Source organism: Coffea arabica, chromosome 10e (assembly GCF_036785885.1).
Source record: "Coffea arabica cultivar ET-39 chromosome 10e, Coffea Arabica ET-39 HiFi, whole genome shotgun sequence".
NCBI lineage: Eukaryota > Viridiplantae > Streptophyta > Magnoliopsida > Gentianales > Rubiaceae > Coffea > Coffea arabica.
Window position 1 is genome coordinate 3,507,563 of NC_092328.1, and position 21,391 is coordinate 3,528,953.

The following is a 21,391-nucleotide window of genomic DNA, read 5'->3' on the forward strand; positions in this document are numbered from 1 at the left end:
TTATCATCCAATCTATTGAACGTAAGACTCTAATTATTAATCATGTACTCAGTTCCTAATTTCAAATTACTCCTCAAAACGTAGTGGAGATTTAGTAGTCATAATTGCGGTATCTTAAAACATTCTTTACTTCTTGTTTACATGGCTACATCATTTTGCTTTTTCGTTATTTATTTTCTTGTGGGAGCAGGATAGGCAGGGATGGTCAGACATTCTTGAGGTTAAGCATGGGATTAATTAGTGTGGAACCTAAATCAATCTTCATCTCCTCTTAGGAACGACAACGTTAGTTTAAAGTTTGCTTCACAATATCACGCAAGAAGTCCCATGAGAAAGCAAAACATCCAGCTCAACTCCTCTTTAATCTTCAGTAAAAGCCATTTTTGACCATGGATTGGAGGACTGGACAACCAAGTTGATTGTTGAGAATTACTCTTTGGTGCTAGTAGAATTCAAGAACCAGAGATCTTAACCCCCGAAAGGAAAGAAAAACAAAAGAATAAAAATGCAATTCTTCACAGCTCTACATTCCTCCCATCCCTTCATCCCAAAACTTCAGTATCACCAAACAACGAATTTGCATATTAAATCTGAGGTAAACGCATAGTATTCCTTTCTAATCATCGTAATCTACAATGACATGGGTTCTGATATTTATCATTCACAATATAATAAATCTGGGAAGCCAATTGCATGTATATATACTCTAAAATCATTTTCAGTTTGTCGCAAGGCGTTGTCTGGCATTCGGTTTATTGATATTTTTTTCCCCGAAGGAATAGGCAAGAATCGTGGGCGGCGTTTATGCTTGCATTTGGTCAAACTCGCGGTAGGTTAGAAAAGTCTCGCTCCTGGACAAGGAAATTGTCAACTACTACTACTATTTGCTAACATCTTCGTCCTTTATATATGCTTTTTGGTCATGTCAAGTGTCAGCAAGACAACTAACCTCTTATTTTTAAGGAAAAAATTTGATAGATTCAACTCCAATAACCATCACGAGTTAGGTTATATTTTGAGATCATTAGTCGTTTGTGGGGATTGGAAGATAGTCATGTTGAGAAAAGGATTACCATGAATTAATTATCGTCTTCTTCCTCGGTGCTATAATTTTCTATTAGGATCGCATCGTGTGGTAAGTTACCGACCTAGCTCTGGATGTCTTTTGGACAAGAAAATGCTATGCTAGATATGCATAGTTGTGATGAATTAGCGAAGAACATTGAGGTGAAATTTACTCTATTTCCTTTGCTGGGAGGGGGAAATTGTTCTGAATCAATAAACCAATTTGGCTTATAGCATTTTTCTAAAGAATGTTTAAACAACAGTTGACGATGGACAGCCTTTCAGCAATTCTGAAATCTAGTAGCTCTTCCACTTCAGCAACAGACTTAACTAGGGTCCGAACACTCTCTCTTCCAAATCTCTGGCTAATGGCTGCCCAAGTACCTAAAATGTATGAAACCATAACTATAGTAATTTATCCAATCGCATACTCCTCCACGGGGAAAGACATGAAATAATAATACTACGTCTTAAATGTGTTGTCAATCATCACAAAGAAATTTGTGCATCTTTGCAATGGAAATGTAGTAATTTATTTCTGTAATATTTCGTTAGGACTGTCAATCACCTATCATAATTTGTGCTGTCTCAGCCTTACGCATTCAAATTGTGCATTGTTGGCCAAATAGAGGCTATTTGCCCAGCATGGTTTGCTCCAACAACAGCATATGGCGCCCACCAACGAAAGCAATTATTTGTTGCCAGCAGTGCCAAGGGTACCTTGTCAAACTCTAAAGAGTCCAAGGCCTGTCCTACAGCACTTCTACAAATTCTTCCCCTCTAGACTTATTAGTGCATAGAGTTCTCTCCGCAGTTTCGCAACATTCACTTTTCCCGTCTCTCTCCACCTTTCTCGGTGCCTTTCACACACAATATGGGCTCATACAATTCGGAAATAGCTGACGAAGTTCCCCCCTACCTAAGGGTCTACAAAGATGGAACCGTGGAAAGACTCTTGGGCACTGAAGTCACACCAGCAGCCTTCGACTCAAAAACTGGCGTTTCATCCAAAGACATCATAGTCATCCCAGAAGCCGGTGTAACCGCGAGGTTGTATCGTCCAAACCTGGTTACCAAAACCCAGAGACTCCCTCTACTCGTTTACTTTCACGGGGGAGCATTTTGCATATCATCTCCCTCTGATCCAAAATACCACAATTGTCTCAACCTGCTGGTGGCAGAGGCTAAAATTATTGCTGTTTCTGTGGACTACAGACTTGTCCCGGAGCACCCGCTTCCTGCAGCCTATGAAGACTCTTGGGCAGTGCTAAAATGGGTTGCCTCACATATTTCTGGTGAAGGCTCTGAAGATTGGCTAAGGGAGTGCGTTGACTTCAGCAAAGTGTTCCTAGCAGGGGACAGTGCAGGGGCCAATCTTTCCCACCACATGGCAATTCGGGCTGGATATGCTGACCCCCCTAGGATTGGTGGCCTTAAGTTGAGAGGAACTATTATGATACATCCATATTTCTGGGGCGAAGATCCAATTGGGATAGAGGCTAAAGATCCGGTGAGAAAAGGCATGGTTGATAAATGGTGGCAATTTGTTTGTCCATCTGGTAAAGGCTGTGATGATCCCTTGATTAATCCATTTGTAGATGGCGGTGCTGAAAGTCTCTCAAGATTGGCTTGTGATTTTATCATCATATTTGTTGCACAAAACGATATCTTGGCTGATAGGGGAAGGCGCTATTACGAGTTCTTGGCCAAGAGCAAGTGGCAAGGCAAGGCAGAGATGGTGGAGACACCAGGGGAGGATCATGTTTTCCATATATTTAATCCCTGTTCAGATAAAGCCCGCATGCTGATTAAGCGCTGTGCTTCATTCATAAATCAGGTTTAAGCAGCAATGGTGAAAAAGTTCAGATCATCATCATCTTGTGCATGGTTTGTTTGTTTATATGTCGAACAATATGTAAAAGTTCGGTTCTTGCTTGCGTAACGGTAGAATAAAAAAACATGCTTTGCACCTTCAATAATTCTGGTGATCCACTGTGTATGCATTTAGACTTTTAAATTATTGCAAGGCCACGAACAGAAGATTTGTCTACTAGTAATAAAGAACAAAAGTCAATTCCGTCTGGGTCCTGATAACATCCTTTCATCAGGAGTGCAAGAAAAGGGAAAAGGATATTCTCCCGTCATTATCCCTCTAACCGACTCTACGGGAAGAAAACAAATAATAAACGAAGAGGAAATATGAGAGAGAAATCAGTGCAGAATTTCATTAAACCACAAAAAGACGACTTCAACCAAAACAAGAGAAAAGATGTACGATGACAACTGAATTACAATCAATGCTGTTCATGGAAATGTTTTGATCACTCTAATCCAAGTGCAACATCAGAAAGACTGTGCGAATCATGAATATTGAGGACTGTAACCTTAATAAATAAATAAGTGATCACATTCATAGGACAGCAGAATCAAATATCAAGCATTTTGGCATTTCCTAAAGAAAAGTCATTAAAAGCCAACTGTATCAAGCATTGTTCCCAAGGTCTGAATAATGTTTGATGACATCAAGTTAGAAACGTGCTCTTCGAGATGCTTCTTGGCATCTTGCCTTCCCACATTTGCAATTGCCAACTTCTCTGGTGGCAGCTCATCCTCCTCTTGAACTGCTTTATTGTATTTGATGGCCAAGTTTAGCATTTCCTGCACCAAACACCATAAGGTTATAAAACTTACAGATAAACAGAGTTGTCTCAATACAATTCACTTGAGAACTTTCTGCAGTGCCATAAAACCGAATCAAACCTGAACTGTCTGCTCATTGGTTTTAGAATGTGTGTCAAACCTCTGGAGTGTCAACCCATCTGTCCATTTCTTTTTGTGAAGATTAAGTAGCATTTTCTCCTCAAGTTCATTCTTTCTGTAGTTGATTGCTATTGAGTAATAATGCCTATTCAAACCATGGATCAATGCCTGTAAAAGAGAGACCAATTTATCAACTAGAACCTATCACACTATGATATCCAATAAAAAAAAAAAACCAAAGAAAGCCTTCAGCTTGACCTGGATTGATGGTTTGTTTAGATGACCAAGGTTGGATGTTGTCTGCCGTGGCTCTTGCCCGAGCATCATAGTCTGAGGATTAATCAACCGAAATGCATCAATTACCACCTTTCCTTTAACACTCTGAATTGGATCTACCACAACTGCCACGGCTCTTTGATTTAAAGCTTCAAAACTCTGCACAGCACCACAAAATTGACTAAGTCAACACTGATACCTAAAAACTAGCAGTTTAGCTTTAGCTACAAAATGCAACCAAGTTAGTCAAATTTCAGAAATTAGCTATTTCCAAGTAATACTATATTCTAAAGGACCATCTATGGATGAAGAATGACTAAACACTCAAATATTAGTGTGCTCGAGAACTGGAATCTAATGCAAACCAACCAGTGTATCTAGAAGAAAGAATGTAAAACCTGCATGTAACAGTATTCCTGCAGATGACTATATCAGGAAGGAAGGAAGGAAGGAAGGAAAAAAGCAATGACATGCTTGCAGATGCATAGTGTTTAGTAGAAATACAAAAACTGTTTTGATGTTACTTCAAGAATAAACAGAAGTCCAAACGTTACATTGAAGGAAGAAAAAGAGCAGAAAAAGGAAAGGGCAATTTAGTTATGTGCTAGATGACTAATAAATGCCAGAATACACCAGGATAAGAATAATAAGGGACTGGTTGAAAGCTACTAGTAATAGTGTTTAAACAAAAAAAAAAGAGTTGGATGTGATAACCTCTTAAAAGGAAAGGGCAAGACGGAAAGTGTATGATACTATAGTAGAAAACAAACCTGTTGAGTATTGATGTCCACACCAGAAAGCCAACATCCAAATCCAGGATGCGAATGATACCAACCAACCACCATTTCTGGCCTGTGACAATAAGCCAACAGGGAGACAAAAAGGTATAAAAGTAGAAAGAACCATAACAAGTTATCGAGAAGAAAAAATTCAAGGCAATCTTAAAACATTAGAAGCGCTAATAGAAAGAGGAATGAAACAAATCACTTGAACAACAGCGAAAAGTAAGCCAAACCAGACACCAAGGATTCCAATAACAGAATATCTCTATGTACTATTGGAGAAGTTGAGCCGAGGTATAAATGCAAATGAACACAACATTGGAATTGGTTCTTTCACAATTAACAGATAGATTTAATTTATACATTAAGAAACATGAAAAATACAAGGCCAAAAAAAATCGTAAAGGATGTTCTTTGGGTCATTATTACTTCACATTTGAAGTGATTATTTCAAAGCATTTTGAGGGCTAGAAGAGATGAGTCGTACATCTGATAACTGACTAAGACATAAGATAAGTTTGAAATGCAGCACCAAAAATGCAGGCCTTTCAGCCAGAAAATTAAAAAATTCTAAAAGATTTAATGGAGTCCTTCAAAGAAAGTAAGCAAACAACAGGATCATGAAATTAGAACTAGAGCTATTACAAAAACCAAAAAATTCTTCACAAGCTTTGAATAGGTGGACCATCTAGCTTAATCTACCAATAGGAAGAGGAGACAAGTGCCCATGCATGTATGTAGCTAGAAGCCCTAAAAGATACTTATCTAAACAGGTATGACTTTTTCTTCTTGTTGTATATATCACACCAATCGAGTGAGTTACTTGACAAGTTATCTTCAAACTTTGGCATCAAAACCTAACATGCATTGCCTAGATAGTGATTTCTAACACAGGATAGGATATTACAAATACAAGCTCAGAGAACAATCAAGCACTACCACAACAAAAAGTCCTAGATAGTTTCCTTTATCCAATTTCTATCTCAAGAACAACAGCTTCTCCCCCAAAATGAAGTCAGGAATCCAAACAGCAAAATTTTGTAACACAAAAGTCAACACAGAATAAACAACATTATGTGTTAGCATAGGACTTGGGCTTAATAATAAGTTCTAGGGACAACCACTCTAACATTTGTTGACATATTTCCTTTCTTTTACATCGAATTTGACGATCTCTTTAATTTCCACTAACTACACCAACGACCCACACAAACCAGGAAAGGAGAAAAGCTCTCCCAAAACTTTGAACCAGAAATTACTCTGTAAATCTCAGACCAAGTACCAATAATTTTCATTGCCCGATAGCCAACGTCATGCATCAAAATTTTAGAACATCTACAAAAATTACAAAAAATCCAATATAAGGACTAGTAGTCTAGTACCTGCCAGTTTGCTTGAGCATATCAAGCATATTGGTCTGGAAAACATGATCCACAGCCTCAACACTCACTCCAGTACCACTCTGCGGCATCGCAAACACATCAACAACACGCACAGTATACTCATCCACAAAATCCCCAAGCATCAGCCCCATCACTTCCATTGGTACCCCAGCTCTCCCTAAAAAACCAATTAATTAGCCAATTACATGACCGAAACCCCAACACCCGAATAACTTTAACCAAATCAACCAATAAACAGCATGTATAGGGAAGAAACGAGCAATAGATGGCAACCAGAAACCCTAGATTGTTTACCGTGTTTCAGCATCTTGAGAAGGGCGAGAGATGAGATGTAGACTTGCTCCGATGAATCCAGAGTCGGAGAGTCCGGTGGAGGATGGCCTAAAGCGCCCCCGGCGCCGGCGAACATTCTTTGCAGTCTTTCCATTCCCGACATGGTCTATTTTCTAGATTGCTCAGGAGTTTTCTTTTTCCCTGCTGCGGGACAGGGGCTTTGAGCTCGATTTCTTTGGAAACAAGACTAGTCCAATTCCAGTGTTCCTTTATGGGTTGGTCACGTGAAATAGATAAATAGCAATCACCTCCCCTCAACTTTAAATTAATTAAAAAATGCTTTTTTATTTCCCTGACCATGCAATTATACCCCTAACTCAATCCTCCGTTTTAAGGATGGCAACAAGGCGGAATGGGTCTACTAATTCCCCCACCCCCCTTGCCCCTGCTCAATCCCCATCCTACCCCGTTTTTTTCACGGGACTAATAAAAATTTGTTATATAATTTTATTATAGTTAAATTTTAACAAATAATCAAGTATTAAAATATCAATACATCACCAAATTATTATTTATTGTAATTTCACAATTAAAACTCATATAAACAATCAAACAAAAGTTATTTGAATACAATCCAACATGATGAAATAAATACAACTAAAGTAGTCAAGTTTTCATTTTTTGCACGAATACAATCACTAATTCATTATTGTGCTTTGTGCCTTTTTTTTTTTTTTTAGAAAAAAGTGTTATTGTATTAAGTGTAATTAGAAATTTACTATAAATGTATTAGTAAATTTAATATAACTAATTAATAATTTCTATTAATAGACATATATAATTATTAGTATAATTGATAATATCAATTATATTACATATACTAATATACATTATATAATACATATAACTAATAATATCATTATCATAAGTTTGTAACTAATTGAATTAAATACTATATATATAATTATATACATATATATATTTTTTAACCATTTCTAAACGGGGGAAAAATTCCCCCCGCCCCCCCCCCCCCAATTAGCGCCCCGCGGGTTGCCATCCCCACTCCAGCTGCATGGGTAATTCATTTTTTTAATTCAACATATGCAAAAAAAAAAAAAATTATATTACTGATTTTTGGTTATCCTTACAACGTATTGTAGCATTTGAAGGTGGGTAATTGGTAAATATAAGAATAATTTTATTTACTTACATCTTAAATTCGATGATTACCATAGTGTTTTCAAGATCTTTTTCTTTTTTCATTTTTTTTACCTTTTTGTTTTTTGATTTTTTTATCATCGAACTCTGAAATTTTTCCTAGATTTGAGTTTCATTGAAGTTTTAAAAAAAAAAATTCAGATAATTTGATCAGAAAGAAACAAAATGTCAACATGTTTTTCCTATTATTCAATAATAAATAATGTATACCCTTGCGCTATGTACTTTGTACGTCAAACCTTGGCCCATACCTTTAAGTTAGTTTTACATTGGTTGATACATTCCTTCTTCTTGTCAAAGAAGGAAAGAGGGTGGCTGGGTGAAAAGTGGAGAAAATATATATCCTCTATCCTCTGCTTTGGTAATTGGATAAAAGTGGCGTAATCAAGTATATCTAAAACATATATTTGATCAGAAGAAGTTTCTTCATCAAAATATGATGGCATTGATGGATGCTTTGACATAAAATTTAACACTTTTTAAACCAATTATAAGCTTATTGCTTATCGTATGTGACATCTTTGCTAATAATGACCTTCCTGGTGTCTAGATTGAACAGCCCGAAACTTTTGATTTTATGATCGTACTCAATAAAAATGCACTTTTTCTACTTTGTCGTCTAACTTTTTCCTGATAGAGTTTGGGACATTGGAATAAGCAAGACAACCAAATACTTTCAAATGAGAAATTTTTTATTTTTATTAATTCACAACTCCTATGGTGCCTTCTCAAAATTGCATTGCACAATAGATCTATTAGAAACATAAACAGCATAGAAAATAGCTTCTGCTGAAAAACCTTTAGGTTTATTTTTAGCATGCATAATTGATCTCACCATATCCATTAGAGTGCGATTCTTCCTCTGCATCATTTCATTCTACTGAGAAATGTATTTGAGTGTCAACTGGAGCTTAATTCCATGTTTATATAAAAAAATCATCACAAATGGTAAACTCAGTGCTTCTGTCAATTTTTAAAATTTTAATAAATTGACTATTTTGCTTCTCAACATACACTTTAAAATTTTTAAAAATATCACAGGCTTTGTATTTATTCTTTAAAAATTTATACCCAAGTTTTTCTGTTAAAATCATCAATGAAGGTAACAAAATATTTTCGACCACTGGTGGAAGGTAGCTCAACTGAGCACAGGCCAAAAATGTATCAACTCTAATAGTTGACTAGCTCACAAAGTCTTGCCTTTGGGAACAAGATCTCTGTGTTTCTTCTCCAAAATACAAGACTCACAAGGTTTAGCAGAAAAAATCGATAGAAGACAGCCCATACACCATATTCCTCTTAGTAAGAAAATTCAAACTCTCAAAATTCAAGTGACTAAGATGCATGTCCCATAAACAAATATCATCAAATACAATAAAGTTAAAGTAAGGTAAATAATGACAATTAATTGATATAGGTCATAAACAACCAGTATTCATGTATACCTTTACTATTAGTTCCGGACAATCATTAGTAATAATATCAATGCTATTTTTAAATAGCAAATCATATCCCTTCTCAAAAAATTACCCAAAACTCAACAAATTATGATAAAAGTTTGACACAAAGAAAATATCAGAGATAATATTAGATTTACCATTCGTCAAAGTGATACCGGTTTTTCTTTCTAAAGCATAAGCACCCTTTCATTATTAACAAATTTAACAGAAAATCTGAAAGACTCATCCAAATTAGTAAACATATTTTTATTACCACACATATAATTACTATAGTCAGAATCCAAAAATCATTATTTTTCTTATTTTCTTCTATTCTTGAGCTAGAAAATAAAATGGTTTCATCATTTTCAATATCATTCTTTGCCATATTAGCATGCTTAACTTTATTGTTAGAATTGTATCAGTATTCATTTTTATAATAATCAAAATTTTAACAATTATGGCACTGAATATTATGTCTATGAGAATTATTATTATTTCCGTGTGTTAGTCCCACAGACAACCAAGAGGGGGGGTGAATTGGTTTGATTAAAATCTTAACCAAGTTTATGCACTTTTTCTTTAATGAAAATTTACCTTCCTTTTTAGTAATGATCAACCAAGTAGATTAGAAGACAATAGCAATATTGATCAGAGAAGCAAGTATAGATAAGCAATGAAGATTTTATTAAACAGAAATGTAAAATAGAGAAACAAACCAAGTGTCTACCAAGCTTTACCCAAACTTGAAGACCAAACACTAGGAAGAGCAACTTCTCTTTGATGAACGAAGATCAACTAGATGTACAATGGAGGGAGCACTTCCTCCTTGCCCTAAGCCTCACTTAGTCAAGCTAGGAAGTTTTACAATCACTCAGAAAACCCTCAACAAAGCTACACTAAAGATCCTTTCAACCACAAAAGAAATGCTCAACAGAAATTCACACCACTTTAAAACAAATCTGCTTTGGAGACTATTTTCTAGCTAAAATATCTCACTAGATCTTGTAAACAAAGTGTGCAAAAGTCTCTACTTCGTTTAGACCAGTTTGATTTTAAAGGGATCCAGAAATGGGCTTCATCAATGCTTCCAACGGATAGAAGGCAGCTGAAGAGTCAACTAGCCGTTGGGGCTGTCGGACGTCCGACGATCGAATCATCGTCCGAACCAATCGTCCGATGATAGCCAAGTTGAGGTTCGGACGTCCGATAAGTTCTTTGTCGTCCGACAGCACAGCGTCCGACCTTGGGCCGAGAGCTAGCAAGTTATCTTGGAATTTTTCGGACGTCCGATGCGGTTGATTAGCGTCCGATGGCAAGCGTCCGATCCTTCCGGACGTCCGATGCTTCCATGTGAGCGTTCGACGGTGCTTCCTTCCTGATGTTCTTTATCTTTTCGGACGTCCGACAGTTTCCTTTCGGCCGTCCGACCTGATTGTCCTGTTTTTGCTTCTCATTTTGGTTGTTTTACATTTCATGACATATTTGAACCTGATTCTTGGATAGACAAAAAACACTTGTATTTGAAGAAGGTTAGACAAATATTTCAAGGTACCAAGAATGACAAACTAGACATACTTAAAAGACAATATCTTTGATCGAAAACAAAACAATGACTAAATTCATTCATATTATTCCAATCTTGTTTGCCACATCCAAAGCAACGTAGTCAGGAGATAAACGAACATATGCTTTCTTTGTTCCAACAGACCTGATCAAAGTGTTCACTTTCTTGGTCTGTATAAACAAACTTTTGTGATCATCAAAACCAAGAATAACATTTGCTTATTATTGGGATTATTGTTATCTCTTTGCTAGTAAAAATTGCCTCTACTTCGGCCTTTAAAATTGTTTCTACCATGGTCTCATCCTCATCCTTTGAAAATTTGATTCCGCTGATTCAAAACATCACTCTTCTATGGCATATATGGCATTTGCGTATAGTGCTACTCAAACATTATATATGGTTGAGAAGAATGTTTGAATTTTTTCGGCATGACCAAAGTAGTCCTGATACGAACTCGACCCAACAAGAACTTGTCTTGAAGAACCGAATCGATCAGGCAGCGGAAGGATCTATCTTGACCAGGTTATGGATACAAAGATGGAAAGACCTTACGACCCCTCTAATCCCCGTGACTACGAACTTGTTGATATTATCTCAACCCGTAACCAAACGAATTAGTGAACCTCAGGCAAGTGTAGAAGGCACCACAATTCAACATGGTCTTGAATTGATAAGCCGAAACTTGAACAAAGGAGATACAACTCACTTTGTATCAAGGAACGCTCCCAAAGGAACAAGAAAGAGAAAACTCTCAATTTTTTATTCATCTCATAATTGTGTTTTTCAATAGTTAAATAAAGTTGGCTATTTATAGCCTTGCAAGACTCAAAACCCTAATTTAAATTGGAAACAATACAAGTTTCCTTATTTGACTTGACTTCTAAACTTGACACAACTTCCTAAACAAATTTGGAAGCAATTAACTGCTTTCCTAAAACTCTAATTCAACTAGAATAGGAAACTAACTAATTCAAATTGGCTTAACTATGGTCAACATGACCTTAGCCTTTATTCCCTAATTCAAACAACTTACTTAACTCTCAATTTGGAAATCAATCAAGATACCAATCAAGATTTGGAAGCCAATTAAAATTTGAAAAATTTGGATCTTCAATGATTCTCGAGCCCGATTGCACCATCAACCATCATTAGAATGTGCAGACTTGTAAAATGAAAGGAATCCATGCAAATCTTCATGTTCTCATCATTCCCCTCCTCTTGAAAGACGATTTGTCCTCAAATCGAGTGCTTGTTTACAAAGGAGTAACTCGGAGAATGTTATATGTAATCCAAGAACTTCAAGAAATTATCAAGCCAACTACAAGAAGCAAGAACAACAAGAAACAACCACAAGGTATGGGGAAAAAAGAGAAAAAAAAAAAATTTCGGATGAATAGTACTGCTACAGTGCGGTGAACAGTACTGCTACAGTGCGGCGATGAACAGTACTGCTACAGTGTGAACAGTCCGATGAACAGTACCGCTGTGAACAGTATTTTTTTTTTTTTTTTTTTTTTGCTTTTGACGACTCGATGCAAGGTTAGGACTTCACTTGGAAGAAATTTAATGGGAGTTAAACCCTTGAAAAACCTGTTTTCAAGAACGTAATCACATCAAGAAATTCCAACCTCGTTCAATCAAGGGGGTAGGTTAGACTCAAGTGATAAAATAATAAAAAAAAAAACAAGAACCAAAAAAATTTTTTTTCTTTTAAAATTGAAAGGCGGCTAGGGTTTCGATAGAAAAAAAAATAGACAAATAAGAAAAGAAAAAGGATATTAACCTGAATCAAGAGCCGAAACTCTGATACCAGATGATACGAACTCGACCCAATAAGAACTTGTCTTGAAGAACCGAATCGATCAGGCAGCGGAAGGATCTATCTTGACCAGGTTATGGATACAAAGATGGAAAGACTTTACGACCCCTCTAATCCCCGTGACTACGAACTTGTTGATATTATCTCAACCCGTAACCAAACGAATTAGTGAACCTCAGGCAAGTGTAGAAGGCGCCACAATTCAACATGGTCTTGAATTGATAAGCCGAAACTTGAACAAAGGAGATACAACTCACTTTGTATCAAGGAACGCTCCCAAAGGAACAAGAAAGAGAAAACTCTCAATTTTTTATTCATCTCATAATTGTGTTTTTCAATAGTTAAATAAAGTTGGCTATTTATAGCCTTGCAAGACTCAAAACCCTAATCTAAATTGGAAACAATACAAGTTTCCTTATTTGACTTGACTTCTAAACTTGACACAACTTCCTAAACAAATTTGGAAGCAATTAACTGCTTTCCTAAAACTCTAATTCAACTAGAATAGGAAACTAACTAATTCAAATTGGCTTAACTATGGTCAACATGACCTTAGCCTTTATTCCCTAATTCAAACAACTTACTTAACTCTCAATTTGGAAATCAATCAAGATATCAATCAAGATACCAATCAAGATTTGGAAGCCAATTAAAATTTGGAAAATTTGGATCTTCAATGATTCTCGAGCCCGATTGCACCATCAACCATCATTAGAATGTGCAGACTTGTAAAATGAAAGGAATCCATGCAAATCTTCATGTTCTCATCAAGTCCTGCCAAAATCTATTGTGATAGCATGTCTGCAATTAAGTTGTCAAAGAATCTTGTATTTTATGAGAGGAGCAAGTACATTCATATCAAGTTTCACTTCATTCATGAACTAGTTTAAAATCAAGAAATTGCTATTGACTATTGCAAGAGTGAAAATCAAGTGACAAATATTTTCATGAAGCCATTAAAGGTGAAACTATTTCTCAAGTTGAAAAAAATGATTGGTATAGTGAAATTTGAAAACATTGGTTTAAGGGAGGTAATCTAGGATTCTAAACTAAGGGCCTGTTTGGAACCTGAGTTTTTTGGGAGTTTATCTAAAATTTTACTGTAGTACACTGTAGAAGTTTTTGAAAAAATTTTGTAGAAGTTTTTATAAGGTGAAAAATTTTTTTGTAAGCTGCAAAATTTTATAGAAGTTTTTGTAGAGTGAAAAATTTTTTTTCCCTTTTTTTTTCTTTCTTTTTCTCTTTCTCTTTCTCTTTCTTTTTCTTTTCTTTCTTTCCTTTTTCTTTTCTTTTCCTCTCTTCTTCTTCTTCTTCTTCCTTTTTCTTCTTCTTCTTCTTTCTTTCCTCCCCGTTACCTCCCAGCAGCACTCACACCCGCCACCCCTCTCCTCCCTTTCCCCTTCTCCTCCCGCCACCTTCCCTCTGCCGCCGTGACCCCCTCCCCCCGCCACCTCCTGTGCCCCTTCCCCCTCTGCCACCGTAACCCCCTTCCCCCCGCCACCCCTTGTGCCCCTTCCCCCTCTGCCATCGTGACCCCCTCCCCCCGCCACCCCTTGCCCTTTCCTCTGCCAGCATGACCCCGTCCCCCCGGCACCCCCTTGCCTTTTCCCCCTCCTCCCGCCACCCCTTGCTTTTTCCCCAGCTTCTCCCGCCACTCCCCCTCCCCTCGGCACCCCCTGCCCTTTCCTCTGCCAGCGCGACCACCTTCCCCCGCCACTCCCCTGCCCTTTCCCCAGCTTCTCCCGCCACCTCTCCTATGCGACCCCCTCCCCTGCCACCCCCTGGCCTTTCCCCAACGCGACACCCTCCTCCCACCACCCCGCGGACGGCACTGAAATAGTCCCCCAGTTTCCGGCAAAAAGCATTGAGAAATTTACGGAACTTGGAACGCTTCGTCACGGAGGATTTGCTCTTCTGCATCCAGTTGAATAAGGAAACCATCACTTTGAATTTGATGTCAAATTCCTACATTCTGGACTTTTTTTGCTTTTTCTGGGCTATGATTTTGCTTGTTCGGTTCTTGGGATTCCATGTTCATTTTTTGTGTTTTAAAATGAAGGATTTAAAAACCGCCTAAAAGGGGGAGGAGGAAGGGGGCAGGGGAGGCAGAGGGGAAGAGGGAAGGGGGGAGGGAAAGAAAAAAAAACTTTGTGTATGGTCGGAACTGGCTGCCGGAATAGTAACCGGCGTCGAAAGTGGTGGTGGAGGTGGTAGCCAGCGGCGGAGGATGTGGTAGGTTGGGTGAGGGAGAAAAAAGAAAAAAAGTTTGAAGGGAAAGTTTTTTTGTGTATTTTTGAAGTGTGTAGGTAAAAAGTTTTGAGAAGTTTTTTGGGGTTCCTGTAGCAAAAGTTGTTAAAAAACTAGTAGGTAAAAAACTTGGTCAAAAAACTCACTTCCAAACAGACCCTAAGTCTTTTTAGTATTAGTATATTTATTGTATAGTTTTTTATGCACTGTCAAGGTACATGCAAGCGAATATTGATACATGCCATGTAATTTAATTTCAATTTTGAAGTTTACTTTTTATATAGGTGACTGATAGGTGTCGAGACTGTGCAATAATATATACATACTCGAGAAAAATACAAATTTTGTATATTGCGGTGAGTATGATCGAATCCACAGAGATTGAAGATAATTCGTTTCTTCCAGAGTCCGAAGTATGGGAGATTTTTGGAGGATATAAAAAAATTAATTAACTAACTAATGAAATAACTAATAAAAACAAACAGGAATTAATCAATAACCAATACGACTCTAGTCAAAGGTACAACTTTTCAGATACGGTCCATTCAATTGATCATCGATATAAAGATAATTCAATTATTCAGTATTAGATTGGTTATAGTTGTCATACACGCGATAAACAACCAACCTTTCCTTACTTTTTTAATAGTCAAGGTACGACCGTTAACTATTTTTCTAATCAAGAAATAACCCTAAATATGACCGTAGGATTTAATTCCTCGATTGCATTAAGAATTAGAAAAACCCAACCCTAACCAACAAACACGCTACGAGGGTTTGTTTAAATTAGATCATGCATTTCCCTAACATGAAACCAATCACGATAGTCGCCACTGATATTAACCAATTGAACAATTACGGATTCAATCAATTAATGTGACAGTAGATTATTAGATTAATTTGAATATCGGACCCTTGACATTCAAATAACAGAACAATCATAAGCAATTAAACCAGAAAACGTACGAATACCAATGAATAAAAGAAATAAGTAAAATAATTCAATCTCACATATGTTTGGAACCGCGTCTTCAAATTAACTCTCAACTAGAAAATGGAGATTTAGCTACACATCCTCCAGGGGAATCCACAGGGCTCCCTTGATAACCATTCGTTCCTCCCCCAAAGACTAACGAAAGAAGACAAAGAAAAGAGACTAGTCATAGCCGTCCTCTCTATTTCTATTTTGTAACTTCTTAAGAAAAACAAGACTCCCCGAATTTGTTGCTGGCCGACTCTTAATCACGCGGGATCCGGCTTTTTGCTCTTCCTCAAATCCGTGCAAAGGAAAGAAAAGACAAGAAATTCCTATGTTGCCAAAGATGGGTCTCCCCCACGGATTCTATTTGCTGACCTTTCAATTGATTGATTTCCTAGTACCAATCAGATTCCTAAAGAGTTTCCTATTACAATTTAACTAGTGTGAATATCCGTGCTACGCACGGTGTTGACATTATTGAAAAAAATAAAAATAAAATGGTGAACAAATAAAAATGAAAAAATTGAACCAACAAAATTAAAATGTAATATCTATTTAACAATAGTTTGAAATATAATAGAATGTGTATATCATTCAAGAACTGTCTTTTTTCAGAAGATGGATCCTGAAAAAAAATTAAAATTTATATTAAAAAAGGGAATGATATATTTCTACAAATGAATATAATTGAATATTGTTAAAATGAAATACTTACAAATACTAAGCATTCGATTTGATAATCTTGCTTGAAGGTGCGAACACTCTTCACACCAATCCACTTTTAGTACAAAAGTCAAAATTAATGATTTAATTAACTCTGTTGAATTTTGTGGAGTGCGTACTATAAATGAAAATACACAATCTTTGCATGAATTAATTTGTTGGTTGAACAACCTATCACCACTTTCCTGATAATTAAGAACGTACGAAATTAGTGTATTTTTTTTATATAGTTTATAAATAGTACTATAAAAAATAAATATATATTAAGAAATTCTATTTTTCTTTGTAATTCTTTGAGATAAAAAGTATCACAACCAAATATAAATCGTGCATGTCTGTCTTGTAGATTAAAATGCATGTTACCATTGAAATCTCTGATTTGTATGTTAACATTGTAACTGTTTGACAAATAAAATATTATATGCAATACGGAAAAATATATTGAAATTAAATATACATGAAATTAATTACCTAATAATAGTGTTAACCGCGTCATTACAATGCATAGACATTGTTTTTGAAAAATGACCTTCATATAGTTGTCCACAATTTTTGTATAGCTCATAGAACATATTTTCTATGTTAATGCTCTGAATGTAAGCAAGTATTCGAAAATATTTAACCTAATAAGAATGAAAAAAGATATAGGTTATAATTATAAATTTAAAAAATTCTTTTAGAAATTAATTAAAATTGAGTAAGCTTACCGTAGGCATGATTGTATATTCAGATATCCATATTCTCTTTGAATTTGCTATCAACAGTGCTTGTGATGTTGTGAAATTGCTTGATCTCAACCATGTAATTAACTTGTGGGCACATGTATTATTTTCAAACATGCAATTTTTTTGAAATAAATGTCAATAAGAGTACGAAACAGTATTAATAGTTTGATATAGTGTTAATGAGGAACTCACTAACTGCGCAGGTATCGAGTAAAATCTAAATTGTGATTAATATACAATTTGCTAGCTCCAATTGTACACAGTGATGGACTTGCATAGTATGGTTATGCTCACTCAAAAGCTATTCAAAATATATAAAATATAAGTAAAAGTAATTGATTTACCTCTGAAATTTCGTACGCAAATACCACATGCTAGTAAAATATTATTTTTTGTAGCAGACTGATATAACCGTTCATCATCATCATTAGCAAATTTATCCCACAATATGAATCGAGCTACTGTCAAACTGTGTTAACAAAATTTTGATAAGTGCAAACGTGGGGGGAAACGTGGGATGATGATTAGAAGATTTGTAGGAGTGGTTGTAGAATGAGTTAAGAGATAGTGAGTATATTTTAAATTTAAATTTGATTGGTGATAAGGTGGGTTATAACTAAAGGTGTCAAAATGGGTGACTTGGGCGGGTTTGGGTTGGGTAAAATGGGTAATGGGTATAAGTGAGTCAACTCATTTATACCCATTTAATTAGATGGGTATAAATGGGTAAGTCAAAAAATGAATTGGGTAACCCAATTACCCATTTATAACTCATTTATTTCAACTTTTTGCAAACTCATTTAAATTCATTTTTGCAAACTAAGTTATCAATTTATACCACTCTTTGTACCCATCATTAGTTTTAAATATTTACTTATAATGTTCAATAAACTTAATTACCAATTTTTTTCATTTATACTCTATGTCACAAAATTACCTATTATTTAATAATTGAATAATACGAATATAAAAATTTGAATTAAGTACTATAAAAATTAATATAAAAACTTAATCCAAAAATTTTGAACCCCTAACATTTTTTTCATATATAAATTTAAAATTTCATTTTATAAAGATAAGAAAATAGGTTAAAATTTATCATAAATTGGGAATGCTAAAAAATAAGCAAGTTAACAAACTAAGAAAAAAAAATAAGATAAAACCAACAAATAATAATAATAATAATAATGTTAACATCATGACAAAATGAAAAATTTGAAAAAAAAAAGGTAGGGGAAAAGAAGAGACCTGGAGAGAAGAGAATTTTAAATGGGTTAATTGGGTTTGATGGGTTACCCAATAATACCCAATATACCCATATACAAAAATTTAAGATACCCATACCCATCTATTCATGGGCGGGTATGGGTAAATCTAGTTAAGTGGGTTGATTTGCACCTCTAATTATAACCCACTACTTTTTATGTATTAAAATAAATATAAAAATTTAGAAAAAAAAATGACAAGTTTATAAGGCATTGAGAAGGTATGTGCTAAAAATCCCTTCTTGAATACATATAGATATAGATTTTCTAAAAACTCTCCCAATCACTTGAGAATGATCTAGCCAAATCAGGAAGGTCCTGATAGCTATCCAATTAGGAAATTGATTTGGATTTGGAGATTGCCCAGTATCAATCCTGATTTTTTGGCCTTGAATATAGGTCCCGAACGTACCACAATCAAATTAACTGGAAAATTGTCTCTTTTAATCAAGTTTTGCTCCTTTTCCCACAATTAACACCATTAACCAAATATAAGTAGAATCCGACAATTAAAATAATATTTGGCTAAAATCAAGGGAAGAATAATTATAAATTTAGCAACAATTATGACCTATCAATGACATACATTTACATATTGTTGGTGTGAAAAAAAATAATAATTACACTGACAATGGATAAAAACTTAATCCTTATCCATTTAGGAAACTACTTGTTTTATTTTTATTCAATTATGGTTCCCGATTACGTAACTAATCCTTACAGGATTCTATCATTCAATGGCCCTTTCTTGGTTCATTGATACAAGTGTGAAGACATTCTGATGGTTAATAAATAAAAAGCCTCCGAAGTTTCGTCCTCTGCTTCCCGTCTTTTTCAGTTACGTTTCTGGCCTCGGGCTGTCACTCGTCCTTTTCTTGTTTTCAACAGCAAGCCTCGTGGCTTGTTTCTGTGTCCATTGTTTGTGATATACATTTGATTAACTATTATTATTATTTTGAGGGCCTGCACTTAAAGTCAATGGTTTGCATGCCCGTGGAATAAGTGACTTAACTGGAATTAAATTCCATGGCGCCGCCAGCAAGGAAACAATTCATTCATGGATCTGAATCACCGACGACGTAATTTAAGTGGTGACTCGATTGCTGATATTCAGAAGAAATGTTCTGTCATGGACTAGTGCAATGTTTGCAGTGGAACGTCACCGTTAGAATCAACTCTCATCCCTGCAATTAGCTTCGGCTGTTTACTAGTGAAATTTACGTCTTTGAAAGTTTCAAATTCAAACGCATTTTCTTGGAAATGTTCTCTAAATCGTTGGCAGCGTTGTATGGAGATGAAATTGCGAAATCAAGTGTAAATTTTATCAGAAATCCTTTGACTGATTATTCTCCAAAAAAAAGTCTACCTGATCACATGATATAGGTTTAGAGCACGTAACTAATAAGAGGTAAATCCCTATCACCGTTGTGATTGTTGAAGTACAAAAACATTCATTATTCGCAAGAGAGAAGGAACACATAGAAATTGCAAGTTTCTAAATCTCGTTTTAAGATGAGAAAGCAAGAGTCTTTAACAGGCAGTATCATTTTGCTTCCTCATTCTCCCTTAGCGTATGGTAAAAATGTTATTGAGTTTCAAATCAAAAAGTTCATTTCTACCATTATATATGGTAGGCTAGAAAATTCACAAACTCTGCTAATTAATGTAGCTATCGGAACAGAAGAACTAGAATTTTGCACGTATTTTAGCACGGTCTTTTTTTAAAAAAAAAAAAATTTGTTGTGAATTTATACAAATATGAAAAATAACAATCCTACATGTTCATTCATATTAACTTTAAAAAAATTAATGTATTCTAAATGTTCAATTATTTACTAACTTTTAAAAAATTTTGTTTACATACTTTGTCTATAATATGATAGTATACATCAAATAGTATATCCCATATAAAAAATTTGGTAGATATTTTTTTTTAAATATTCTTTTAGATAATATAAATTTTTATAATGACTATAAACCACTAATGAAAATAGTTACTTCCATAATTAATGTGGCTATCAGAACAGAAGAATTACTGCACGGGTGGTGCTATTTCCTGAATAAGAATTAAGGACCACCTGCACGCGCAAGTAAATTAGGGTGTTTGGCTAGGCCGTTAGAATAGTCTTCCCAATATGGTCGGAAGACCACAGATCATTATCCTCTGGCCAATTTTTCTTTGGGATGATTTGGTTCGTTAACCCTTAATTATGGGATGATTGAAATTCTCTCTAATCTTTCTTAATGAAATTGGGCTTTTAATAAACGTTGACCATGCCAAACAAGCTGTAACTGTTTCAATGCAGGCAGGCTCAGGGAAACAGCCTGAGCCCTTGAAATTTGAAAACAGCAAGTCTTGATAAAATCGTGTTTCGTGGGAAAATTATACACAAATATTCTGATTGTTCTAGTGGAGGCCTTTTTTGACCAAAAGAAGTTTTGTGAGTCTGTAGAACTTAAGACAAGTAGATCAGTGCCTTTAAAAAAAAAAATTTTCTGAGCCCTGGCATTGACGTGGGCGTCTCTATCTTTTTAGCAATAAGTAGAGAGAGTGCCAATAGAAAGCCAACAGTCAACTTTCAAGTTTCAATAAACTCCATTAAAAAACTTACAATCCTCTTTAGTCACTGTTTTCTTTTCTCAAAGCTAACATTCATCCGGAAAACTTGCGTGCATGGGTGGGATTTTGAACTTTTCTCGTAGAACAATTGGTCAAATCTTTCAGGTCAAATGTATACAGGAGGTTCAGTCATCAAAAGAAGATAACATTAATATATTCGTGCTAGATACTTCCGAAACACTATAAATACCCCAAGTTCGCCATCATCTTAGTACTCAAAAAGTTTCAAA

General features: G+C 35.4%; 2 protein-coding genes across 2 annotated transcripts; one reads left to right on the forward strand and one right to left on the reverse strand.

The window, feature by feature from the left end:
• The first annotated feature begins 1,803 nt into the window (after window positions 1-1,803).
• On the forward strand, window positions 1,804-3,044 carry LOC113711748 (probable carboxylesterase 2). Its single transcript, XM_027234939.2, has one exon. It carries the CDS (start codon window positions 1,940-1,942, stop codon window positions 2,906-2,908), a length of 969 nt encoding a protein of 322 aa, XP_027090740.1. The 5' UTR covers window positions 1,804-1,939; the 3' UTR covers window positions 2,909-3,044.
• Window positions 3,045-3,505: 461 nt separating this feature from the next.
• LOC113712841 (26S proteasome non-ATPase regulatory subunit 14 homolog) lies at window positions 3,506-6,814 on the reverse strand. The gene is made up of 6 exons (XM_027236440.2): window positions 6,581-6,814; window positions 6,266-6,443; window positions 4,872-4,953; window positions 4,084-4,260; window positions 3,826-3,993; window positions 3,506-3,723 (listed from the first exon to the last, which is right to left on the reverse strand). The coding sequence occupies exons 1-6, from the start codon at window positions 6,720-6,722 to the stop codon at window positions 3,532-3,534; spliced, it is 939 nt and encodes a 312-aa protein (XP_027092241.1). The 5' UTR covers window positions 6,723-6,814; the 3' UTR covers window positions 3,506-3,531.
• Window positions 6,815-21,391: the final 14,577 nt, after the last annotated feature.

Coding starts and splice junctions, on each gene's coding strand:
- LOC113711748 (XM_027234939.2), top strand. CDS start 1,940: ATGGGCTCATACAATTCGGAAATAGCTGACGAAGTTCCCCCCTACCTA.
- LOC113712841 (XM_027236440.2), bottom strand. CDS start 6,722: ATGTCGGGAATGGAAAGACTGCAAAGAATGTTCGCCGGCGCCGGGGGC. Junction 3,994..4,083: donor TAAACAAACCATCAATCCAG/GTCAAGCTGAAG, acceptor TCTCTTTTACAG/GCATTGATCCATGGTTTGAA. Junction 3,724..3,825: donor CCAATGAGCAGACAGTTCAG/GTTTGATTCGGT, acceptor TGTTTGGTGCAG/GAAATGCTAAACTTGGCCAT.